Below are 27,715 nucleotides of genomic sequence, written 5' to 3' on the forward strand. Positions count from 1 at the left end.
ACAGGGTCACTATTTCTAGAAATAGGGCGCCATTTTGTGAGTCACGCTGATGTTCAGTGTCATGTCAGGTTACCGTCATCTGAACTCTGCGTATTGAACAACGGCTCCCAGCAGCAGGTCGGTCACACAGCCACACGCCTCACATCCAGCCTGGTAGATAAGTGACTTGGTGACTAGGACCGTAGGTTCAGCCACACGCCTCACATCCAGCCTGGTAGATAAGTGACTTGGTGACTTGTACCGTAGGTTCAGCCGAGCGCCGGGGCAGCTGGCTGGGGGGTCGTTAAAGGACATGACTTCAGTGATTTATAAATCAATGCTAATTACACATGATTGGATCGACCGTGACGACAAACAGAGGTTTCGTCGCGAATGGAGCCCTATTCCCTATGTAGTACACTACTTTAGACCAGAGGCATATTCCCTATATAGTACACTACTTTAGACCAGAGCCCTATTCCCTATATAGTGCACTACTTTAGACCAGAGCCCTATTCCCTATATAATGCACTACTTTAGACCAGAGTCCTATTCCCTATATAGTGCACTACTTTAGACCAGAGCCCTATTCCCTATATAGTGCACTACTTTAGACCAGAGCCCTATTCCCTATATAATGCACTACTTTAGACCAGAGGTCTACTCCCTATATAGTGCACTACTTTAGACCATTCCCTATGTAGTACACTACTATAGAATAGAGCCCTATTCCCTATATTGTGCACTACTTTAGACCAGAGCCCTATTCCCTATATAGTGCACTACTTTAGACCAGAGCCCTAGTCCCTATATAGTACACTACTTTAGACCAGAGCCCTATTCCCTACATAGTGCACTACTTTAGACCAGAGCCCTATTCCCTATATAGTGCACTACTTTAGACCAGAGCCCTATTCCCTATATAGTGCACTACTTCATAGGGAATAGTGTGCCATCTGGGACTCAGCCAGAGGACGTGTTTCAGAATAGAGGTACAGGACAGGACATTAGATTTTAGTACTGTAACAAATAGTTTTCATAACAGCATCGTAATATTGGATAAATATTGATTGATCTTATATAGAGCTTTTGCTTTTGCAGATGGACGCTCAGAGCGTTTTATAGTGTAAGGGAGGGGGACATTAGCCTGAGTGCCAGTCTGTTTGTGTTATCATGCCAACTCCGTGTCACAACTCCCTATCACAACTCCCTGTCACAGCTCCCTATCACAACTCCCCGTCACAACTCCCTGTCACAACTCCCTGTCACAGCTCCCTATCACAACTCCCTGTCACAGCTCCCTATCACAACTCCCTATCACAGCTCCCTGTCACAACCCCCTATCACAACTCCCTGTCACAACTCCCTGTCACAACTCCCTGTCACAACTCCCTATCACAACTCCCTGTCACAACTCCCTGTCACAACTCCCTGTCACAACTCCCTGTCACAACTCCCTATCACAACTCCCTGTCACAACTCCCTGTCACAACTCCCTATCACAACTCCCTGTCACAACTCCCTATCACAACTCCCTGTCACAACTCCCTGTCACAACTCCCTGTCACAACTCCCTGTCACAACTGCCTATCACAACTCCCTATCACAGCTCCCTGTCACAACTCCCTGTCACAACTCCCTGTCACAACTCCCTGTCACAACTCCCTGTCATGCCAACTCCCTGTCACAACTCCCTGTCACAACTCCCTGTCACAGCTCCCTGTCACAGCTCTCTATCACAGCTCCCTATCACAGCTCCCTGTCACAACTCCCTGTCACAGCTCTCTATCACAGCTCTCTATCACAGCTCCCTGTCACAACTCCCTGTCACAACTCCCTGTCACAGCTCTCTATCACAACTCCCTGTCACAGCTCCCTGTCACAACTCCCTGTCACAACTCCCTATCACAGCTCCCTATCACAGCTCCCTGTCACAACTCGCTGTCATGTTTAGCTTGCCAATGGATGGAGTTGTTGAGAGCACAAACAGATGTGTGATCAGGCTGAGTGAACTCAATGTGCTGTAGGTGGTTAATTCCCATCCCTGTCCATGGCCACTGATACTCTACTTCACCTGGACTGTCTTGTCTAGTGAGCCAGAGGTCTTTCTTTTACTGTAGGAGAAAATAGTGTTTTCTCCGCAGCGTGCAGGCGTTTCCCAGACATAGCCTAGCGAAGCTGGAGATGGTCCAGCCATGTTCTGTCGGGTTCAGCATCATCCCAAACACACTTAACGCCCTTCACAAATGTACTAATACCTCCTTCGATCCGCTGCCTTCCCCTGCCTTCCCCTGCCTCCTCCTGCCTCCTCCTGCCTCTCCCTGCCTTACCCTGCCTCCCCCTGCCTCTCCCTGCCTCCTCCTGCCTCCTCCTGCCTCCCGCTGCCTCCCCCTGCCTTACCCTGCCTCCCCCTGCCTCACCCTGCCTCTCCCTGCCTCCTCCTGCCTCCTCCTGCCTCCCGCTGCCTCCCGCTGCCTCACCCGGACTCCCCCTGCCTCACCCTGCCTCCTCATGCCTCCCTACTCTCTCTCTCTACTTCTCTCTCTCTCTACCTCTCTCGCTCTACTTCTCTCTCTCTACCTCTCTCTCTCTCTCTCTACCTCTCTCTCTCTCTACCTCTCTCTCTCTCTACCTCTCTCTCTCTACCGCTCTCTCTCTACTCTCTCTCTCTACTTCTCTCTCTCTCTACCTCTCTCTCTCTACTTCTCTCTCTCTACCTCTCTCTCTCTCTACCTCTCTCTCTCTACCTCTCTCTCTCTCTACCTCTCTCTCTCTACCGCTCTCTCTCTACTCTCTCTCTCTACTTCTCTCTCTCTCTACCTCTCTCTCTCTACTTCTCTCTCTCTACCTCTCTCTCTCTCTACCTCTCTCTCTCTCTACCGCTCTCTCTCTACCTCTCTCTCTCTCTACTTCTCTCTCTCTCTACCTCTCTCTCTCTACCTCTCTCTCTCTACCTTTCTCTCTACCTCTCTCTCTACCTCTCTCTTTCTCTCTCTCTACCTCTCTCTACCCCTCAGCTGCCTGTGAGTATTGTGCCTGGTCTTTCTCTGATTTGAAGGGTTTAGGGAGTGAAAGCCAAAACCTGATACAAACTTTGCTTTTCCTTTGAAAAACTTGGAGACATGGGGTTCTTTTGGCTTTCAGCCACAGAGCAGCACTCCAAGACGGTGGGAAGTTGGCTGGCAACTGATAGCATGGAGAAATGGAGGGATGGAGGGATAGAGAGATGGAGAGATAGAGGGATGGAGGGAGGAGGGAAAGAGTGATCATAGGATGTAGGGAATGGAGGGATCAAGGGAATGAGAAATGGAGGGAGGAGGGAAGGAGTGAACATAGGATGTAGGGAATGGAGGGATCAAGGGAATGAGAAATGGAGGGAGGAGGTAAGGAGTGAAAATAGGATGTAGGGAATGGAGGGATCAAGGAAATGAGAAATGGAGGGAGGAGGTAAGGAGTGAACATAGGATGTAGGGAATGGAGGGATCAAGGGAATGAGAAATGGAGATAGGAGGGGAGGAGTGAACATAGGATGTAGGGAATGGAGGGATCAAGGGAATGAGAAATGGAGAGAGGAGGGAAGGAGTGAACATAGGATGTAGGGAATGGAGGGATCAAGGGAATGAGAAATGGAGGGAGGAGGGAAGGAGTGATCATAGGATGTAGAGAATGGAGGGATCAAGGGAATGAGAAATGGAGGGAGGAGGTAAGGAGTGAACATAGGATGTAGAGAATGGAGGGATCAAGGGAATGAGAAATGGAGGGAGGAGGTAAGGAGTGAACATAGGATGTAGAGAATGGAGGGATCAAGGGAATGAGAAATGGAGGGAGGAGGTAAGGAGTGAACATAGGATGTAGAGAATGGAGGGATCAAGGGAATGAGAAATGGAGAGAGGAGGGAAGGAGTGAACATAGGATGTAGAGAATGGAGGGATCAAGGGAATGAGAAATGGAGGGAGGAGGGAAGGAGTGATCATAGGATGTAGAGAATGGAGGGATCAAGGGAATGAGAAATGGAGAGAGGAGGTAAGGAGTGATCATAGGATGTAGAGAATGGAGGGATCAAGGGAATGAGAAATGGAGAGAGGAGGTAAGGAGTGAAAATAGGATGTAGGGAATGGAGGGATCAAGGGAATGAGAAATGGAGGGAGGAGGGAAGGAGTGATCATAGGATGTAGGGAATGGAGGGATCAAGGGAATGAGAAATGGAGAGAGGGCTAATGGAGAGAGGAGGGAAGGAGTGAACATAGGATGTAGGGAATGGAGGGATCAAGGGAATGAGAAATGGAGAGAGGAGGGAAGGAGTGAAAATAGGATGTAGGGAATGGAGGGATCAAGGGAATGAGAAATGGAGGGAGGAGGGAAGGAGTGATCATAGGATGTAGGGAATGGAGGGATCAAGGGAATGAGAAATGGAGAGAGGAGGGAAGGAGTGAAAATAGGATGTAGGGAATGGAGGGATCAAGGGAATGAGAAATGGAGGGAGGAGGGAAGGAGTGATCATAGGATGTAGGGAATGGAGGGATCAAGGGAATGAGAAATGGAGAGAGGAGGGCAGGAGTGATCATAGGATGTAGGGAATGGAGGGATCAAGGGAATGAGAAATGGAGAGAGGAGGGAAGGAGTGATCATAGGATGTAGAGAATGGAGGGATCAAGGGAATGAGAAATGGAGAGAGGAGGGAAGGAGTGATCATAGGATGTAGGGAATGGAGGGATCAAGGGAATGAGAAATGGAGAGAGGAGGGAAGGAGTGAACATAGGATGTAGGGAATGGAGGGATCAAGGGAATGAGAAATGGAGAGAGGAGGGAAGGAGTGATCATAGGATGTAGAGAATGGAGGGATCAAGGGAATGAGAAATGGAGAGAGGGCTAATGGAGAGAGGAGGTAAGGAGTGAACATAGGATGTAGGGAATGGAGGGATCAAGGGAATGAGAAATGGAGGGAGGAGGGAAGGAGTGATCATAGGATGTAGGGAATGGAGGGATCAAGGGAATGAGAAATGGAGAGAGGAGGGAAGGAGTGATCATAGGATGTAGGGAATGGAGGGATCAAGGGAATGAGAAATGGAGAGAGGAGGGAAGGAGTGATCATAGGATGTAGAGAATGGAGGGATCAAGGGAATGAGAAATGGAGGGAGGAGGGAAGGAGTGATCATAGGATGTAGGGAATGGAGGGATCAAGGGAATGAGAAATGGAGAGAGGAGGGCAGGAGTGATCATAGGATGTAGGGAATGGAGGGATCAAGGGAATGAGAAATGGAGAGAGGAGGGAAGGAGTGATCATAGGATGTAGAGAATGGAGGGATCAAGGGAATGAGAAATGGAGAGAGGAGGGAAGGAGTGATCATAGGATGTAGGGAATGGAGGGATCAAGGGAATGAGAAATGGAGAGAGGAGGGAAGGAGTGAACATAGGATGTAGGGAATGGAGGGATCAAGGGAATGAGAAATGGAGAGAGGAGGGAAGGAGTGATCATAGGATGTAGAGAATGGAGGGATCAAGGGAATGAGAAATGGAGAGAGGGCTAATGGAGAGAGGAGGTAAGGAGTGAACATAGGATGTAGGGAATGGAGGGATCAAGGGAATGAGAAATGGAGGGAGGAGGGAAGGAGTGATCATAGGATGTAGGGAATGGAGGGATCAAGGGAATGAGAAATGGAGAGAGGAGGGAAGGAGTGATCATAGGATGTAGGGAATGGAGGGATCAAGGGAATGAGAAATGGAGAGAGGAGGAGTGATCATAGGATGTAGAGAATGGAGGGATCAAGGGAATGAGAAATGGAGAGAGGGCTAATGGAGAGAGGAGGTAAGGAGTGAACATAGGATGTAGGGAATGGAGGGATCAAGGGAATGAGAAATGGAGGGAGGAGGGAAGGAGTGATCATAGGATGTAGGGAATGGAGGGATCAAGGGAATGAGAAATGGAGAGAGGAGGGAAGGAGTGATCATAGGATGTAGGGAATGGAGGGATCAAGAGAATGAGAAATGGAGAGAGGAGGGAAGGAGTGAACATAGGATGTAGGGAATGGAGGGATCAAGGGAATGAGAAATGGAGGGAGGAGGGAAGGAGTGATCATAGGATGTAGGGAATGGAGGGATCAAGGGAATGAGAAATGGAGAGAGGAGGGAAGGAGTGAACATAGGATGTAGGGAATGGAGGGATCAAGGGAATGAGAAATGGAGAGAGGAGGGAAGGAGTGATCATAGGATGTAGGGAATGGAGGGATCAAGGGAATGAGAAATGGAGAGAGGGCTAATGGAGAGAGGAGGTAAGGAGTGAACATAGGATGTAGGGAATGGAGGGATCAAGGGAATGAGAAATGGAGGGAGGAGGGAAGGAGTGATCATAGGATGTAGGGAATGGAAGGATCAAGGGAATGAGAAATGGAGAGAGGAGGGAAGGAGTGATCATAGGATGTAGGGAATGGAGGGATCAAGGGAATGAGAAATGGAGAGAGGAGGGAAGGAGTGAACATAGGATGTAGGGAATGGAGGGATCAAGGGAATGAGAAATGGAGGGAGGAGGGAAGGAGTGATCATAGGATGTAGGGAATGGAGGGATCAAGGGAATGAGAAATGGAGAGAGGAGGGAAGGAGTGAACATAGGATGTAGGGAATGGAGGGATCAAGGGAATGAGAAATGGAGAGAGGAGGGAAGGAGTGAACATAGGATGTAGGGAATGGAGGGATCAAGGGAATGAGAAATGGAGAGAGGAGGGAAGGAGTGATCATAGGATGTAGGGAATGGAGGGATCAAGGGAATGAGAAATGGAGAGAGGAGGGAAGGAGTGATCATAGGATCAAGGGAATGAGAAATGGAGAGAGGGCTAATGGAGAGAGGAGGGAAGGAGTGAACATAGGATGTAGGGAATGGAGGGATCAAGGGAATGAGAAATGGAGAGAGGAGGGAAGGAGTGAACATAGGATGTAGGGAATGGAGGGATCAAGGGAATGAGAAATGGAGAGAGGAGGGAAGGAGTGATCATAGGATCAAGGGAATGAGAAATGGAGAGAGGGCTAATGGAGAGAGGAGGGAAGGAGTGATCATAGGATGTAGGGAATGGAGGGATCAAGGGAATGAGAAATGGAGAGAGGAGGGAAGGAGTGATCATAGGATGTAGGGAATGGAGGGATCAAGGGAATGAGAAATGGAGAGAGGGCTAATGGAGAGAGGAGGGAAGGAGTGAACATAGGATCAAGGGAATGAGAAATGGAGAGAGGGCTAATGGAGATGGAGCTTAATTGCCTTTTTTAATTGATATTGAGATGATTGTTCAGGCAGCGTGAGACCTAGATTAGCTTAGTCATTAAAACAACGACATGTTTATGTCAGGGAATACATTTATGCCGTGTCTCCATTCCATATGACTTCTTCCCAAGGGTCTGTGTAGGATCATAATCTGCTCTGTACATTCATGAGTTATGAGAAGAGAGTTCCGTTATACCAGAGTACTGAGTACTGATATATCAGAGTTTAGACATTATAGAGGAGAGGACTGATATATCAGAGTTAACTCAGACAGTATATAGTAGAGTACTGATATATCAGAGTTTAGACATTATAGAGGAGAGGACTGATATATCAGAGTTAAGACAGTATATAGTAGAGTACTGTTATATCAGAGTTAACTCAGACAGTATATAGTAGAGTACTGATATATCAGAGTTAACTCAGACAGTATATAGTAGAGTACTGATATATCAGAGTTTAGACATTATAGAGGAGAGGACTGATATATCAGAGTTAAGACAGTATATAGTAGAGTACTGTTATATCAGAGTTAACTCAGACAGTATATAGTAGAGTACTGATATATCAGAGTTAACTCAGACAGTATATAGTAGAGTACTGATATATCAGCGTTTAGACAGTATATAGTAGAGTACTGTTATATCAGAGTTTAGACAGTATATAGTAGAGGACTGATATATCCGCGTTTAGACAGTATATAGTAGAGACAGTATATAGTAGAGACAGTATATAGTAGAGGACTGATATATCAGAGTTTAGACAGTATACAGTAGAGTACTGTTATATCAGAGTTTAGACAGTATATAGTAGAGTACTGATATATTAGCGTTAAGACAGTATATAGTAGAGACAGTATATAGTAGAGACAGTATACAGTAGAGGACTGATATATCAGAGTTTAGACAGTATACAGTAGAGTACTGTTATATCAGAGTTTAGACAGTATATAGTAGAGTACTGATATATCAGAGTTTAGACAGTATATAGTAGAGTACTGTTATATCAGAGTTTAGACAGTATACAGTAGAGGACTGATATATCAGCGTTTAGACAGTATATAGTAGAGTACTGATATATCAGAGTTTAGACCGTATATAGTAGAGTACTGATATATCAGAGTTTAGACAGTATATAGTAGAGACAGTATATAGTAGAGACAGTATATAGTAGAGTACTGATATATCAGAGTTTAGACAGTATATAGTAGAGGACTGATATATCAGCGTTTAGACAGTATATAGTAGAGACAGTATATAGTAGAGACAGTATATAGTAGAGTACTGATATATCAGAGTTTAGACAGTATATAGTAGAGGACTGATATATCAGCGTTTAGACAGTATATAGTAGAGTACTGATATATCAGAGTTTAAACATTATAGAGGAGAGTACTGATATATCAGAGTTTAGACATTATAGAGGAGAGGACTGATATATCAGAGTTAAGACAGTATATAGTAGAGACAGTATATAGTAGAGTACTGATATATCAGAGTTTAGACAGTATATAGTAGAGTACTGATATATCAGAGTTTAGACAGTATAGAGTAGAGTACTGATATATTAGCGTTTAGACAGTATATAGTAGAGTACTGATATATCAGAGTTTAGACAGTATATAGTAGAGGACTGATATATCAGAGTTTAGACAGTATACAGTAGAGTACTGTTATATCAGAGTTTAGACAGTATACAGTAGAGGACTGATATATCAGAGTTAAGACATTATAGAGGAGAGTACTGATATATCAGAGTTAAGACAGTATATAGTTGAGTACTGATATATCAGAGTTTAGACATTATAGAGGAGAGGACTGATATATCAGAGTTAAGACAGTATATAGTAGAGACAGTATATAGTAGAGACAGTATATAGTAGAGACAGTATATAGTAGAGTACTGATATATCAGAGTTAAGACAGTATATAGTAGAGACAGTATATAGTAGAGACAGTATATAGTAGAGTACTGATATATCAGAGTTAAGACAGTATATAGTAGAGACAGTATATAGTAGAGACAGTATATAGAAGAGACAGTATATAGTAGAGACAGTATATAGTAGAGACAGTATATAGTAGAGTACTGATATATCAGAGTTTAGACAGTATATAGTAGAGACAGTATATAGAAGAGACAGTATATAGTAGAGACAGTATATAGTAGAGACAGTATATAGTAGAGACAGTATATAGTAGAGTACTGATATATCAGAGTTTAGACAGTATATAGTAGAGACAGTATATAGTAGAGACAGTATATAGTAGAGACAGTATATAGTAGAGACAGTATAAGAGACAGTATATAGTAGAGACAGTATATAGTAGAGACAGTATATAGTAGAGACAGTATATAGTAGAGACAGTATATAGTAGAGACAGTATATAGTAGAGTACTGATATATCAGAGTTAAGACAGTATATAGTAGAGACAGTATATAGTAGAGACAGTATATAGTAGAGACAGTATATAGTAGAGACAGTATAAGAGACAGTATATAGTAGAGACAGTATATAGTAGAGACAGTATATAGTAGAGACAGTATATAGTAGAGACAGTATATAGTAGAGACAGTATAAGAGACAGTATATAGTAGAGACAGTATATAGTAGAGACAGTATATAGTAGAGACAGTATATAGTAGAGTACTGATATATCAGAGTTAAGACAGTATATAGTAGAGACAGTATATAGTAGAGACAGTATATAGTAGAGACAGTATATAGTAGAGACAGTATATAGTAGAGTACTGATATATCAGAGTTTAGACAGTATGTAGTAGAGGACATGATGCTGTTCTTTTCCCTGGTCAAGTGCTGCCATGTTGAACGTTTCTCTGGCGTCTCTTGTCTCTAGGCCTTTAATTCATAGTATTTATCTCCAGTGCTTTTTCAATAAAGAGGCCATCCCATTGATAAACATCCCCTCTATGACCAACTAATAACTGCCTAGCTTTACTGTCTGACAGGACACCGATCCCTTGCTTTGTGTGTGTATTTGTTAAATAAAGTTAAATAAAGGTTGAATAAAATGTGTGTGTGTGTGTGTGTGTACACGTGTGTGTGAATGTGTGTATCTTTGAGTGTGCCTGGCTGTGTCTGTGTGCATGTGTGTGTTAGGCTGCGTTTACACAGGCAGCCCAATTCTGATCTCTTTTTTTTATTTTTTACAAATTGGTCTTTTGAGCTCTGAAAAAAAAAAGGTCAGATGTGAAAAGATTAGATGTGATTGGTCAAAAGATCTAATAGTGGATAAAAGATCAGAATTAAGCTGCCTGTTTAAACGCTGCCTTTGTGTCTGATGACGGACCGATCCCCCAGTGTTAACAGTGCTAAACCAGATTCACCACCAGATCTCCAATCAGCCTAACTGTCAGTTTATCAGGCTCCTACTGATTCTGATAGCCCTTTAAATGTCACCGTGGGAGGGCCAAACACCCTCTGAAGGACCGCCTCTCTCCCTCCTCTCTCCCCCCTCTCTCAACCTCTTCCTAGCTGTCACGTCCACTAGGTAAAGAAACTGTGTGGATTACGGTGTTATGGTTGGACTACCCAGGTTCATCCTAAAGGCAAAGCAGAGGGCTGTTCAGCCAGTCATTCAGTCAGCCAGTCAGCCAGTCAGCCAGTCAGCCAGTCAATCTGTCATTCAGTCAGCCAGTCAGCCAGTCAGCTAGTCAGCCAGTCAGCCAGTCAATCTGTCATTCAGTCAGCCAGTCAGCCAGTCAGCCAGTCAGCTAGTCAGCCAGTCAGCCAGTGATTCAGTCAGCCAGTCAATCTGTCATTCAGTCAGCCAGTCAGCCAGACAGCCAGTCAGCTAGTCAGCCAGTCAGCTAGTCAGCCAGTCAGCCAGTGATTCAGTCAGCCAGTCAATCTGTCATTCAGTCAGCCAGTCAGCCAGTCAGCCAGTCAATCTGTCATTCAGTCAGCCAGTCAGCCAGACAGCCAGTCAGCTAGTCAGCTAGTCAGCTAGTCAGCTAGTCAGCCAGTCAATCTGTCATTCAGTCAGCCAGTCAGCCAGTCAATCTGTCATTCAGTCAGCTAGTCAGCTAATCAGCCAGTGATTCAGTCAGCTAGTCAGCCAGTGAGCCAGTCAGCCAGTGATTCAGTCAGCCAGTCAATCTGTCATTCAGTAAGCCAGTCAGCTAGTCAGCCAGTGATTCAGTCAGCCAGTCAATCTGTCATTCAGTCAGCCAGTCAGCCAGTCAGCCAGTCAATCTGTCATTCGGTCAGCCAGTCAGCCAGTCAGCTAGTCAGCCAGTCAGCCAGTCAATCTGTCATTCAGTCAGCCAGTCAGCTAGTCAGCCAGTGATTCAGTCAGCCAGTCAATCTGTCATTCAGTCAGCCAGTCAGCCAGTCAGCCAGTCAGCTAGTCAGCCAGTCAGCTAGTCAATCTGTCATTCAGTCAGCCAGTCAGCCAGTCAGCCAGTCAGCCAGTCAATCTGTAATTCGGTCAGCCAGTCAGCCAGTCAGCTAGTCAGCCAGTCAATCTGTCATTCAGTCAGCCAGTCAGCTAGTCAGCCAGTGATTCAGTCAGCCAGTCAATCTGTCATTCAGTCAGCCAGTCAGCCAGTCAGCTAGTCAGCCAGTCAGCTAGTCAATCTGTCATTCAGTCAGCCAGTCAGCCAGTGATTCAGTCAGCCAGTCAATCTGTCAGCCAGTCAGCCAGTCAGCCAGTCAGCCAGTCAATCTGTCATTCGGTCAGCCAGTCAGCTAGTCAGCCAGTCAGCCAGTGAGCCAGTCAATCTGTCATTCAGTCAGCCAGTCAGCTAGTCAGCCAGTGATTCAGTCAGCCAGTCAATCTGTCATTCAGTCAGCCAGTCAGCCAGTCAGCTAGTCAGCCAGTCAGCTAGTCAATCTGTCATTCAGTCAGCCAGTCAGCTAGTCAATATGTCGTTCGGTCAGCCAGTCAGCTAGTCAGCCAGTCAGCCAGTCAATCTGTCATTCAGTCAGCCAGTCAGCCAGTGATTCAGTCAGCCAGTCAATCTGTCAGCCAGTCAGCCAGTCAGCCAGTCAATCTATCATTCGGTCAGCTAGTCGGCCAGTCATTCAGTCAGCCAGTCAGCCAGTCAGCTATTCAGCCAGTCAATCTGTCATTCGGTCAGCTAGTCGGCCAGTCATTCAGTCAGCCAGACAATCTGTCATTCAGTCAGCCAGTCAGTCAGTCAGTCAGTCAACCAGTCAGCCAGTCAACCAGTCAGCCAGTCAGCCAGTCAAACAGTCAACCAGTCATTTAGTCAGCCAGTCAGCTAGTCAGCTAGTCAGAGAGTCAGCCCAACCTCAGCATTGTATAAACAAACAGCCAACAGCCTGGTCTAAAGTAGTACACTATATAGGGAATAGGGCTCTGGTCTAAAGTAGTACACTAAATAGGGAATAGGGCTCTGGTCTAAAGTAGTGCTCTATATAGGGAATAGGGCTCTGGTCTAAAGTAGTGCACTATATAGGGAATAGGGCTCTGGTCTAAAGTAGTGTACTATATAGGGAATATGGCTTTGGTCTAAATTAGTGTACTATATAGGGAATAGGTCTCTGGTCTAAAGTAGTGCACTATATAGGGAATAGGGCTCTGGTCTAAAGTAGTGTACTATATAGGGAATAGGGCTCTGGTCTAAAGTAGTGTACTATATAGGGAATATGGCTTTGGTCTAAATTAGTGTACTATATAGGGAATAGGTCTCTGGTCTAAAGTAGTGCACTATATAGGGAATAGGGCTCTGGTCTAAAGTAGTGTACTATATAGGGAATAGGGCTCTGGTCTAAAGTAGTGCACTATATAGGGAATAGGGCTCTGGTCTAAAGTAGTGCTCTATATAGGGAATAGGGCTCTGGTTTAAAGTAGTGCACTACATAGGGAATAGGGTGCCATTTGGGATGCTTGCTGAGTCAGAGCCTTCAGTCACACAGGAATACATTAGAGAGGCTCTATGATGAAAGCAGGCCAGCACTCAGGGTTTAGGGAGAGAGATGCTTGCTGGTCCCTTTATATCCCTGACGTCCATAGCAGAGGATGGACTGATGAAAGAGAGGATGGAGGGATGAAAAAGAGGTTTGGTCCCTGTAGAGGTAAAGGCCAGGTCTACTCCACCTCCCTCCCTCCTTCCTCCTCCTCCTCCTCCTCCTCTCCTCAGTGGTTTGAGATGCTTTGATACTCTGTAATCCAGCTGTCTGGTTATTAAACAGTGTGTTGGATGATGTTGGAAATCACTGCTTCAATCACTGACATCAATAACATCACTAACATCATGACTGTGGCTTAGTTAACTCAGAGCCCCCCCCCCCCCCCCACTCCTTAACTTCCTATTCCAACCACACACACACACACACACACACACACGCACACACACACACACACACACGGACACACACACACGGACACACTCACAATCCCCCCTCTCCTCCCCCCACTGCCAATCTAACTGAGAGGAGAGGCTCCCAGACCTATTCTCAGAACTCCTGATGCTGCACTTTATTCTCTCAGGCTCTGTCTCTGGAATGATAATTACAAGGAAGATTTTGGAACAGGAAAGTAGGAAAATAATAATAATACAAAAACGAATGTTTGGGAAACAAGTGTAAAAATAGCAAATAAAACCTCATACTGTTAATAAGATTCTGACTATTTTTTTTGAATGTAATTTAGTCCCTAACTGTGACTATGTGGAGTCTTGGAATAGACTACAGGACAGGAAGTTAACAAACTTGGTTTGCTCTTAGTGGGACTATCATATGTTTTTCAACAGGACAATGACCCAAAACACACCTCCAGGCTGTGTAAGGACTATTTAACCAAGAAGGAGAGTGATGGTGCTGCATCAGATGAACTGGCCTCCACAATCACCCGACCTCAACCCAATTGTGATGGTTTGGGATGAGTTGGACCGCAGAGTGAAGGAAAAACAGTGCTCAGCATATGTGGGAACTCTTTCAAGACTGCTGGAAAAGCATTCCAGGTGAAGCTGGTTGCCAAGAGAGTGCAAAGCTGTCATCAAGGCAAAGGGTGGCTACTTTGAAGAATCTTAAATCTAAAATATTTTTCTATTTTAACACTTTTTTAGTTACTAAATCAAATCAAAGTTTTTGTCACGTGCGCCGAATACAACAGGTAGATCTTACAGTGAAATGCTGAATACAACAGGTAGACCTTACAGTGAAATGCTGAATACAACAGGTGTAGTAGACCTTACAGTGAAATGCTGAATACAACAGGTAGACCTTACAGTGAAATGCTGAATACAACAGGTAGACCTTACAGTGAAATGCTGAATACAACAGGTAGACCTTACAGTGAAATGCTGAATACAACAGGTGTAGTAGACCTTACAGTGAAATGCTGAATACAACAGGTGTAGTGGACCTTACAGTGAAATGCTGAATACAACAGGTGTAGTAGACCTTACAGTGAAATGCTGAATACAACAGGTATATCTTACAGTGAAACTCTGAATACAACAGGTAGATCTTACAGTGAAATGCTGAATACAACAGGTGTAGTAGACCTTACAGTGAAATGCTGAATACAACAGTTGTAGACCTTACAGTGAAATGCTGAATACAACAGGTGTAGTAGACCTTACAGTGAAATGCTGAAAACAACAGGTGTAGTAGACCTTACAGTGAAATGCTGAATACAACAGGTGTAGTAGATCTTACAGTGAAATGCCGAATACAACAGGTGTAGTAGACCTTACAGTGAAATGCTGAATACAACAGGTGTAGTAGACCTTACAGTGAAATGCTGAATACAACAGGTGTAGTAGACCTTACAGTGAAATGCTGAATACAACAGGTGTAGTAGACCTTACAGTGAAATGCTGAATACAACAGGTGTAGTAGACCTTACAGTGAAATTCTGAGTACAACAGGTGTAGTAGACCTTACAGTGAAATTCTGTATACAACAGGTGTAGTAGACCTTACAGTGAAATTCTGAGTACAACAGGTGTAGTAGACCTTACAGTGAAATGCTGAATACAACAGGTGTAGTAGACCTTACAGTGAAATGCTGAATACAACAGGTGTAGTAGACCTTACAGTGAAATGCTGAATACAACAGGTGTAGTAGACCTTACAGTGAAATTCTGAATACAACAGGTGTAGTAGACCTTACAGTGAAATTCTGAATACAACAGGTGTAGTAGACCTTACAATGAAATGCTGAATACAACAGGTGTAGTAGACCTTACAGTGAAATGCTGAATACAACAGGTGTAGTAGACCTTACAGTGAAATGCTGAATACAACAGGTGTAGTAGACCTTACAGTGAAATGCTGAATACAACAGGTGTAGTAGACCTTACAGTGAAATGCTGAATACAACAGGTGTAGTAGACCTTACAGTGAAATGCTGAATACAACAGGTGTAGTAGACCTTACAGTGAAATGCTGAATACAACAGGTGTAGTAGACCTTACAGTGAAATTCTGAATACAACAGGTGTAGTAGACCTTACAGTGAAATTCTGAATACAACAGGTGTAGTAGACCTTACAGTGAAATGCTGAATACAACAGGTGTAGTAGACCTTACAGTGAAATGTTGAATACAACAGGTGTAGTAGACCTTACAGTGAAATGTTGAATACAACAGGTGTAGTAGACCTTACAATGAAATGCTGAATACAACAGGTGTAGTAGACCTTACAGTGAAATGCTGAATACAACAGGTGTAGTAGACCTTACAGTGAAATGCTGAATACAACAGGTGTAGTAGACCTTACAGTGAAATGCTGAATACAACAGGTGTAGTAGACCTTACAGTGAAATGCTGAATACAACAGGTGTAGTAGACCTTACAGTGAAATGCTGAATACAACAGGTGTAGTAGACCTTACAGTGAAATGCTGAATACAACAGGTGTAGTAGACCTTACAGTGAAATGCTGAATACAACAGGTGTAGTAGACCTTACAGTGAAATTCTGAATACAACAGGTGTAGTAGACCTTACAGTGAAATTCTGAATACAACAGGTGTAGTAGACCTCACAGTGAAATGCTGAATACAACAGGTGTAGTAGACCTTACAGTGAAATGCTGAATACAACAGGTGTAGTAGACCTTACAGTGAAATGCTGAATACAACAGGTAGATCTTACAGTGAAATGCTTACTTACAGGCTAGGAATACTACATGATTCCATATGTGTTATTTCATAGTGTTGATGTCTTCACTGTTGTTCTACAATGTAGAAAATAGTAAAAAATAAAGAAAAACCCTGGAATGAGTAGTTGCGTCCACACTTCTGACTGGTACCTCTAGGTCAGTGCAGGAAAACTCTCGACCAACTGGGAATGATTTGAAATACTTTTCACCCGTGTTCCTGCGATTACTAAAACTTACTGTATGCTCCCCAGTTGAAACCGTTCGTAAATACTGTATATTCTGACAACATTTTGTGATGTTTTTGTTCATTTTGGTGTCTACCCCCTTCGTCAGAGATTGGTCAACAATAGGGATTTTTCAATTATGTGTTTGTTGTCATTCAACGACAGACAACTAGTTTTCATACATATGTTTTTTCACTTGAGAAATACTGCGTCAAACATTTAGATGTAAAATTGCTTCCTCTGCAAAGACTTCCTCTGCAAAAAATGACAGATGTCTGGAGTATTCTTAGATTCATTCTGACTATTTTTGAGGAAGTGTACTGGCTATGTTGTTGCTACGGCAGCTCAAGAGGGACAAACATTAATATTGATGCTTTTTTCTGGGTTTTTTTCTTCAAACAAATGCATTGTAAAGGAGAACCTGAGCACAGACTTTCACTCCACCCAGCCGAGTTCTGCTCGGGGCAAAGCCAACCTGGTACGGCCTTTACTCCACGATGACAGATTCTGGAGCACTTTCAGTGATAGGTAAAACCAAAACATGGGGCCTATCTGTTTCAATGTGAACTCAGAGCTCATCAGTTTTCCAGGGTGACAAGAAGGCAATAGTCAAGATGAAATTACTATTTTCTAAGTACAGAACATCTCTCGGCCATTAGGTTCCTTTTATCTCCTAATCTAATGTGAAACTAACTCTTTGCTCTCTCTCCCCCTGTCCCCTCTCCCTCCCCCTCCTCCTCCCCTCTCTCTCACACTCTTCCCGCCCCTCTCTCCCTCCCTCTCTTTCTTTCTATCTCTCTCCCCATCTCTGTCTCTCTTTCCCTCTACTCCTCTACATCTCTCTGTTTTACTGTTATTCTCTAAATATGTTTTCTCTCTCCTCTCTCTTCTCTCCATCCCCCTCTCTCTCCCTCCCCCTCTCTCTTTTCTCTTCCTCTCCCTCCTCCTCTCTCCCTTTCCCTCTGTCTCTTCTCTCTCCCTTTCCTTCCCCCTCTGTCTATTCTCTCTCCCCTCTCTCTCTTCTCTCTCCCTCCCCTCTCTCTTCTCTCTCCCTCCCCTCTCTCTCTTCTCTCTCTCTCCCTCCCCTCTCTCTCTCTTCTCTATCCCTCCCCCTCTCTCTTCTCTCCCTCTCCTGCCCCTTCTCTCTCTCTTCTCTATCCCTCCCCTCTCTCTCTTCTCTCCATCCCTCTCTCTTTTCTATCCCTCCCCTCTCTCTCTTCTCTCCCTCCCTCTCTCTTCTCTCTCCCTCCCCTCTCTCTCTTCTCTCCCTCCCTCTCTCTTCTCTCTCCCTCCCCTCTCTTTTCTCTCTCCTTCCCCTCTCTCTCTTCTCTCCCTCCCTCTCTCTTCTCTATCCCTCCCCTCTCTCTCTTCTCTCCCTCACCTCTCTCTCTTCTCTCCCTCGCTCTCCCTTCTCTCTCCCTCCCCTCTCTTCTCCCCCCTCCCCCCTCTCTCCAGGTACATGGCGGTGACACAGTTCTCCCCCACCCACGCCAGAAAGGCCTTTCCGTGTTTTGATGAGCCCATCTACAAGGCCACGTTCCGGGTCAGCCTGAGACACGATGCGTCCTACCTCTCTCTCTCCAACATGCCTGTAGAGGCCTCCATCTCTGATGATGATGGCTGGGTGACCAACCACTTCTCCAGGACTCCTCGTATGTCAACCTACTACCTGGCCTGGGCCGTCTGTAACTTTACCTACAGAGAGGTGACCACTGACAGTGGAGTGGTGGTGAGTTACACTAGTGACCCCCTAACCCTAACCTTAACCTTAACCCTAACCCTAACCTTAACCCTAACCTTAACCCTAACCCTAACCTTAACCCTAACCTCAACCTAACCTTAACCCTGGGCCGTCTGTAACTTTACCTACAGAGAGGTAACCACTGACAGTGGAATGGTGGTGAGTTACACTAGTGACCCCCTAACCCTAACCTTAACCTTAGCCTAACCCTAACCCTAACCTTAACCTTAGCCTAACCCTAACCCTAACCCTAACCCTAACCTTAACCTTAGCCTAACCCTAACCTTAACCCTGGGTAGTCTGTAACTACACATCCAACAGTGGAGTGGTGGGGAGTTACAGTCTTACTGACTGACTGAATCCTGTTCATCCTCGTTGGGATGTGAGGCCACAACAGGCTCTCTAACGTCCAACAGAGGAGTGGTGTAGAGTTACAGTCTTACTGACTGACTGAATCCTGTTCATCCTCGTTGGGATGTGAGGCCACAACAGGCTCTCTAACGTCCAACAGAGGAGTGGTGTAGAGTTACAGTCTTACTGACTGACTGAATCCTGTTCATCCTCGTTGGGATGTGAGGCCACAACAGGCTCTCTAACGTCCAACAGAGGAGTGGTGGGGACTTAATGTCAGAAGATAAGATCGACTTTATTGTGCCCAAGAGGAAAACTGTCTTGGAAACAGAGCGTTACTGTTTCCAAAAGAAACACTGTGTCCAGCAGTCAGAGATATACAACATGTTCTCTCCACTAGCTGTATCCTCATTACCTAACCCTACATTAAGATGAAATAACTCACGACAACCTGTCTACTTACCCATCAAGTCTGAGGATATAGCCCACGTTGTCCTTTAGTATGTCTATCTATTGATTAACCTTGATACTGACATGTGGAGTAGACTGCTGCTGTTTCCCACTAATACTGTCATCACTACAGACACCTTCTAAAGAGTTAATACTGTCATCACTATAAAACACCTTCTAAAGAGTTAATACTGTCATCACTACAGACACCTTCTAAAGAGCTAATACTGTCATCACTGCTAACACCTAAAGAGTTAATACTGTCATCACTACAAACACCTTCTAAAGAGTTAATACTGTCATCACTACAGACACCTAAAGAGTTAATAGTGTCATCACTACAGACACCTTCTAAAGAGTTAATACTGTCATCACTACAGACACCTTCTAAAGAGTTAATACTGTCATCACTACAAACACCTTCTAAAGAGCTAATACTGTCATCACTGCTAACACCTAAAGAGTTAATACTGTCATCACTATAAAACACCTTCTAAAGAGTTAATACTGTCATCACTACAAACACCTTCTAAAGAGTTAATACTGTCATCACTACTAACACCTTCTAAAGAGTTAATACTGTCATCACTACTAACACCTTCTAAAGAGTTAATACTGTCATCACTACTAACACCTAAAGAGTTAATACTGTCATCACTACAAACACCTTCTAAAGAGTTAATACTGTCATCACTACAAACACCTTCTAAAGAGTTAATACTGTCATCACTACAAACACCTTCTAAAGAGTTAATACTGTCATCACTACTAACACCTAAAGAGTTAATACTGTCATCACTACTAACACCTTCTAAAGAGTTAATACTGTCATCACTAGAGAGTTAGTACTGTCATCACTACTAACACCTTCTAAAGAGTTAATACTGTCATCACTACTAACACCTTCTAAAGAGTTAATACTGTCATCACTACAAACATCTAAAGAGTTAGTACTGTCATCACTACTAACACCTTCTAAAGAGTTAATACTGTCATCACTACAGACATCTAAAGAGTTAGTACTGTCATCACTACTAACACCTTCTAAAGAGTTAGTACTGTCATCACTACAAACATCTAAAGAGTTAGTACTGTCATCACTACTAACACCTTCTAAAGAGTTAATACTGTCATCACTACAGACATCTAAAGAGTTAATACTGTCATCACTACAGACATCTAAAGAGTTAATACTGTCATCACTACTAACACCTTCTAAAGAGTTAATACTGTCATCACTACTAACACCTTCTAAAGAGTTAATACTGTCATCACTACTGACACCTTCTAAAGAGTTAATACTGTCATCACTACTAACACCTAGAGAGTTAATACTGTCATCACTACTAACACCTTCTAAAGAGTTAATACTGTCATCACTACTAACACCTTCTAAAGAGTTAATACTGTCATCACTACTAACACCTTCTAAAGAGTTAATACTGTCATCACTACACACACCTTCTAAAGAGTTAATAATGTCATCACTACAGACACCTTCTAAAGAGTTAGTACTGTCATCACTACAGACACCTTCTAAAGAGTTAATACTGTCATCACTACAAACACCTTCTAAAGAGTTAATACTGTCATCACTACAGACACCTTCTAAAGAGTTAATACTGTCATCACTACAGACACCTTCTAAAGAGTTAGTACTGTCATCACTACAGACACCTTCTAAAGAGTTAATACTGTCATCACTACAAACACCTTCTAAAGAGTTAGTACTGTCATCACTACAGACACCTTCTAAAGAGTTAATACTGTCATCACTACTAACACCTTCTAAAGAGTTAATACTGTCATCACTACAGACACCTTCTAAAGAGTTAAGTCATCACTACAGACACCTTCTAAAGAGTTAGTACTGTCATCACCACTAACACCTTCTAAAGAGTTAATACTGTCATCACTACTAACACCTAAAGAGTTAATACTGTCATCACCACTCACCTTCTAAAGAGCTCCTCATACTACGTGCCAGTTTGAGAGCTGCCATTCAAAACACTTTGCAGTGTCTGAACCATTTGGCAGCTTGTCTGCTTCCAAGAAGAGAGGAGACATCATGCCTGACCTTATTTACAGAACAGCAACAATGCTGATGTCCCAAATGGCTCACTTTGCCCTATGAAGTGCACTACGGCCCATAGAGCTCTGTTCAAAAGTAGTGCCCTATGTTGGGAATAGGGAGCCATTTGGGACGTTGACAACGTTAGCTATTGAAAACAGTATTCAGCCGGTGTCCTCTCCTCTCCTTCAGACAATTATCTTTGTTATCTTGAAAACTTTCCCACCTTCCCTTCCTGTTAACCTTGGGTTCACCCTCCTCCTCCTCGTCCTTCATCATCATCATCATCATGATCTTCGTCATCCCACTTTAATTACTCCCCATTCATTTCCACTGTCATTATCCAAGGGCATTGCCCAATATCTCCATACACACACACACACACACACACACACACACACACACACACACACACACACACACACGAATACCTCACAACGCCGCCTGTAGTCCTCCTATCCCTCATTACAGGGACACCGCCTTCTCAACAGCACCTTTAATGACCAGCCATATCTGCAGCATTTATTTCCATACAGATCCCCTCCTAACGCTCACCACTCACACTGCCACTAACCCATCAATCAAATTACCGTGACGACACTGGCCGGGTCTCAACTCATCCATCATCGGAGCGTCGCGTGCGTGCGCAGCGAGGGGAGATGAGGAACGGACTTAGGGCTCGCATATATCCGGGGAGGTGTAGCGAGGAGAAGCGTGTAGCAGACTACTCAGTGTGCGTTGCAGTTGGCATCAATGCTGTGAAGTAGAGTGGGCAGTAGGCCGCACTGAGGGAAAACAGTGGGTTTTAATTTCTCCTTTATTTAACATTGGAACTGGCAAGACGGTCAATCTGACCTTTTTCAATGTCGTCATTTGAAATGACTTCATTTCAATAAAAACCTTGAAACCACCTTTCCCGGACTTTTCCTAAATATGTGTATTTTATTTTACAGTCTAGCAGCACATTGAGATCAATATCGTAAAAGACAAAAAACGTTCGGAGAAATTTGCACCTCAAAAGGGCCATGCTGGTCAAAATGACCGCAGGCAAGTTTCACCCACAGTAGGCTTCCGCAAAGACGTTGTTTGTGTTGCTTGCTATTCCTTAGTTCTTTTTCCCGCCTTGTGTTTCCGGCATTGGATGTCGCTTAGCAACTGTTGTTGTTTACTTGCTTTCAAATGAGCACGAAGGAAATTAGCCTTTAGATTCTAGAATACAGAATCAATAGAATAGAGTTGTAAAATAGAAGTTAGAATTGGAACAGATTATGATAGAACAGAATAGAAACACAATAGAATACAATAGAAGCATTAAAACAATATAATAAAACACAACAGATAGGTAGTCTGATCAAAACGAACTGGTGTCTAGCTATGTCAGGAAAGCTGACCGCCCTGCAGGCTTTAGCCACGCTCCAGGATACGGAAGAGTCTGAGGGAGGCATTTAGTCTGATGCAGGGACAACTCATCCGATGTCCCTGACTCTGACAGTGACACAGAGAAGCCCCGGCACAACAGACTGCGTCTGGGACACATTCACTTCAAGACGTCTGCGTCTGGGACACATTCACTTCAAGACGTCTGCGTCTGGGACACATTCACTTCAACAGACTGCATCTGGGACACATTCACTACAAGACGTCTGCGTCTGGGACACATTCACTTCAACAGACTGCGTCTGGGACACATTCACTACAACAGACTGCGTCTGGGACACATTCACTACAACAGACTGCGTCTGGGACACATTCACTACAAGACGTCTGCGTCTGGGACACATTCACTTCAACAGACTGCGTCTGGGACACATTCACTTCAACAGACTGCGTCTGGGACACATTCACTACAACAGACTGAGTCTGGGACACATTCAGTACAACAGACTGCGTCTGGGACACATTCACTACAACAGACTGCGTCTGGGACACATTCACTTCAACAGACTGAGTCTGGGACACATTCACTTCAAGACGTCTGCGTCTGGGACACATTCACTACAACAGACTGCGTCTGGGACACATTCACTTCAACAGACTGAGTCTGGGACACATTCACTACAACAGACTGAGTCTGGGACACATTCACTTCAACAGACTGAGTCTGGGACACATTCACTTCAACAGACTGCGTCTGGGACACATTCACTTCAACAGACTGCGTCTGGGACACATTCACTTCAACAGACTGAGTCTGGGACACATTCACTTCAAGACGTCTGCGTCTGGGACTCATTCACTACAACAGACTGAGTCTGGGACACATTCACTTCAAGACGTCTGCGTCTGGGACTCATTCACTACAACAGACTGAGTCTGGGACACATTCACTTCAAGACATCTGCGTCTGGGACACATTCACTTCAACAGACTGAGTCTGGGACACATTCACTTCAACAGACTGCGTCTGGGACACATTCACTTCAACAGACTGAGTCTGGGACACATTCACTTCAAGACATCTGCGTCTGGGACACATTCACTTCAACAGACTGAGTCTGGGACACATTCACTTCAAGACGTCTGCGTCTGGGACTCATTCACTACAACAGACTGAGTCTGGGACACATTCACTTCAAGACGTCTGCGTCTGGGACACATTCACTTCAAGACATCTGCGTCTGGGACACATTCACTTCAACAGACTGAGTCTGGGACACATTCACTTCAACAGACTGCGTCTGGGACACATTCACTTCAACAGACTGAGTCTGGGACACATTCACTTCAACAGACTGCGTCTGGGACACATTCACTTCAACAGACTGCGTCTGGGACACATTCACTACAACAGACTGCGTCTGGGACACATTCACTTCAACAGACTGCGTCTGGGACACATTCACTTCAACAGACTGCGTCTGGGACACATTCACTTCAACAGACTGCGTCTGGGACACATTCACTTCAACAGACTGCGTCTGGGACACATTCACTTCAAGACGTCTGCGTCTGCTGATGTTCCAGGTAGGACTTGCGTCTTCTTCAGCTTTTTTAATTTTAATTTACCCTATAGGACAAAATATTTGCTCAATATTGTTGGTTTGACTTACAGCAAACTAGTTTACAAGAAAAGCGTTGACCAATAGCCTCCAACACATACAGGTGCAATAGAATACAATTAGAAAAATTACATCAGAATAGAATACTATTGTTCTTTTATTCGTTTTTATTATTAGCCAAATGTTATTATTATTAAGAGAATATTCTTATTATCATCATTGTTGGCCTGTCACCGCTATTACTATCTATAATTAACCTAACACTGGCATTAGGCTATTATCGGCTTACCATGGTTGTTGTATGCCTAATTATTATATATTATTAGGCTATTATTATCGCTATTATCATTAGCCTATTGTCAATAGCCTTAAATAAAGGTGAAATAAAATAAAATAAATAAATAAAAATTAGCCTATTATCATTAGCCTATTGTCATTAGCCTATTGTCATTAGCCTATTGTCATTAGCCTATTATCATTAGCCTATTATCATTAGCCTATTGTCATTAGCCTATTGTCATTAGCCTATTATCATTAGCCTATTGTCATTATCCTACTGTCATTAGCCTATTATCATTAGCCTATTTTCATTAGCCTATTATCATTAGCCTATTGTCATTAGCCTATTATCATTAGCCTATTATCATTAGCCTATTGTCGTTATCCTACTGTCATTAGCCTATTATCATTAGCCTATTATCATTAGCCTATTATCATTAGCCTATTGTCGTTATCCTACTGTCATTAGCCTATTATCATTAGCCTATTGTCGTTATCCTATTATAATTAGCCTATTAGCAGGTCCTCATGTTGTATTGTGTATGCAAGCCAATTGTGATGTTACTCAATATTGTAATTGTTGTGTGTATGAAGAGAAGATTAGCCCTGATTCACATCTATATTGTATGAAATATAATAAACTAATCAGGCTTTTTTAAGAAATAGGCTAACTAAGCTTAAATTACATATCTTTTTGTTATTAATCCTGCAGTGCCAAATCCACCACTGCCTGAGAGACAGGAATTGGGAAAGGACGGAACAGTCTGGAAGCTTGTGCAGCCAGGTGAACATGTAGGGAGACGACAAGGACAGAATGTCATGACTGAAGCTGCAGGACTCACACCACACGCCAAGCGCAATATTGAAGATTCGCTCACTGACTTCCTGTGTTTATTTGATCACGGGATGCTGAACCTCATCAAGGACCGTGGTGCACAGTGTAAAGGTGACAGTTGGTGGGACATGTCTGTTGTCCAACTAAATGACTTCATTGCACTGTTGTGTATCTGTGATGCCCAAAGCGCAAAGTGTATGGAAAGCTTCTGGTTGGCTGACTTGTGCTATGCATTCTTCAAAAGAGTCCATGTCCCGGAATCGATACAGGGAGATCATGAGATTCCTGCATTTTGACAAGAGAGAGACCTGAGGCAGACGTCTCCAAGGAGACAAAATCGTCCTGGTTTCCGGAGGTGTGGGTGAAATTTGTTGAGAACATCATTCGGGCGGAAACTGCCATCCTCTACAAGGCCTGCGGGCAGAAACTACCATCCTCTACAAGGCCTGCGGGCAGAAACTGCCATCCTCTACAAGGCCTGCGGGCAGAAACTGCCATCCTCTACAAGGCCTGCGGGCAGAAACTGCCATCCTCTACAAGGCCTGTGGGCGGAAACTGCCACTCTCAGAGATTTACTGTCTGTTGTAGAGAGGAGAGGAGTCTGGTTCTCCCCTCAGAGATTTACTGTCTACTGTAGAGAGGAGTATAGAGGAGAGGAGAGGAGCCTGGCACTCCCCTCAGAGATGTACTGTCTGCTGTAGAGAGGAGAGGAGTCTGGTTCTCCCCTCAGAGATTTACTGTCTACTGTAGAGAGGAGTATAGAGGAGAGGAGAGGAGCCTGGCACTCCCCTCAGAGATGTACTGTCTGCTGTAGAGAGGAGAGGAGTCTGGTACTCCCCTCAGAGACATACTGTCTGTTGTAGAGAGGAGAGGAGTCTGGTTCTCCCCTCAGAGATTTACTGTCTGCTGTAGAGAGGAGAGGAGAGGAGTCTGGTTCTCCCCTCAGAGAATTACTGTCTGCTGTAGAGAGGAGTCTGGTTCTCCCCTCAGAGATTTACTGTCTGTTGAAGAGAGGAGAGGAGCCTGGTACTCCCCTCAGATATTTACTGTCTGCTGTAGAGAGGAGAGGAGTCTGGTACTCCCCTCAGAGATTTACTGTCTGTTGTAGAGAGGAGAGGAGCCTGGTACTCCCATCAGAGATTTACTGTCTGCTGTAGATAGGAGAGGAGCCTGGTACTCCCATCAGAGATTTACTGTCTGTTGTAGAGAGGAGAGGAGCCTGGTACTCCCTTCAGAACATTACTGTCTGCTGTAGAGAGGAGCCTGGTTCTCCCCTCAGAGATTTACTGTCTGTTGTAGAGAGGAGAGGAGAGGAGAGTAGAGGAGCCTGGTACTCCCCTCAGAGATTTACTGTCTGCTGTAGAGAGGAGAGGAGCCTGGCACTCCCATTTAGAGATTTACTGTCTGCTGTAGAGAGGAGCCTGGTTCACCCCTCAGAGATTTACACTCTGTTGTAGAGAGGAGAGGAGAGTAGAGGAGCCTGGTTCTCCCCTCAGAGATCTACTGTCTGCTGTAGAGAGGAGAGGATCCTGGCACTCCCCTCAGATAATTACTGTCTGTTGTAGAGAGGAGAGGAGCCTGGTTCTCCCCTCAGAAATGTACTGTCTGTTGTAGAGAGGAGAGGAGCCTGGTACTCCCCTCAGAGATGTACTGTCTGTTGTAGAGAGGAGAGGAGTCTGGTGCTCCCCTCAGAGATTTACTGTCCGTGTTAGAGAGGAGAGGAGCCTGGTTCTCCTCTCAGAGATGTACTGTCTGTTGTAGAGCGGAGAGGAGCCTGGTTCTCCCCTCAGAGATGTACTGTCTGCAGAAGAACCAGAGCTGGAGGCTACATGGCTTGGTATAGGTAGAGGCTACAAGGTAACTCTACTCTACATGGTAACTCTACTCTACATGGTAACTCTACTCTACATGGTAACAATGCTCTACATGGTAACTCTACTCTACATGGTAACTCTACTCTACATGGTAACTCTACTCTACATGGTAACTCTACTCTACATGGTAACAATGCTCTACATGGTAACTCTACTCTACATGGTAACTCTACTCTACATGGTAACTCTACTCTACATGGTAACTCTACTCTACATGGTAACTCTACTCTACATGGTAACTCTACTCTACATGGTAACAATGCTCTTCAGTTATGTAAATGTCTCATTGTGGCTGTTGAAACTTTCACCAAACACAAGGCAGGCAGAATTGGAGCATGAGCGTATTGTGTGTGTGTGTGTGTGTGTGTGTGTGTGTGTGTGTGTGTGTGTGTGTGTGTGTGTGTGTGTGTGTGTGTGTGTGTGTGTGTGTGTGTGTGTGTGTGTGTGTGTGTGTGTGTGTGTGTGTGTTTGGTCTTGTGTGTGTGTGTGTGTGTGTGTGTGCATATTGCAGCCAGCTTTAGATGCAGCCTAAGGAGGTGTTACTACAGCTGAGGCCCAGTGCCTG

The 27,715-nt window shown here is 44.2% G+C and overlaps 1 protein-coding gene across 2 annotated transcripts in view; it reads left to right on the forward strand.

Annotated features, from left to right (window-relative positions):
- LOC110512778 (thyrotropin-releasing hormone-degrading ectoenzyme) overlaps window positions 1–27,715 on the forward strand; it is a 391,934-nt gene that overhangs the window by 17,462 nt on the left and 346,757 nt on the right. For both annotated transcript variants that reach the window (XR_016486919.1, XM_090201291.1), the window contains exon 2: window positions 18,006–18,279. Coding sequence is in view for 1 of the 2 variants with exons in the window: in XM_090201291.1 (XP_090057417.1) it covers window positions 18,006–18,279 (274 nt within the window). In the remaining variant the exon portion in view is untranslated. The remainder of the gene's footprint in view (window positions 1–18,005; window positions 18,280–27,715) is intronic.

The sequence above is a fragment of the Oncorhynchus mykiss genome, chromosome 15 (genome assembly GCF_057628025.1).
Source record: "Oncorhynchus mykiss isolate SJ-2025 chromosome 15, ASM5762802v1, whole genome shotgun sequence".
Classification (NCBI taxonomy): Eukaryota; Metazoa; Chordata; class Actinopteri; order Salmoniformes; family Salmonidae; genus Oncorhynchus; species Oncorhynchus mykiss.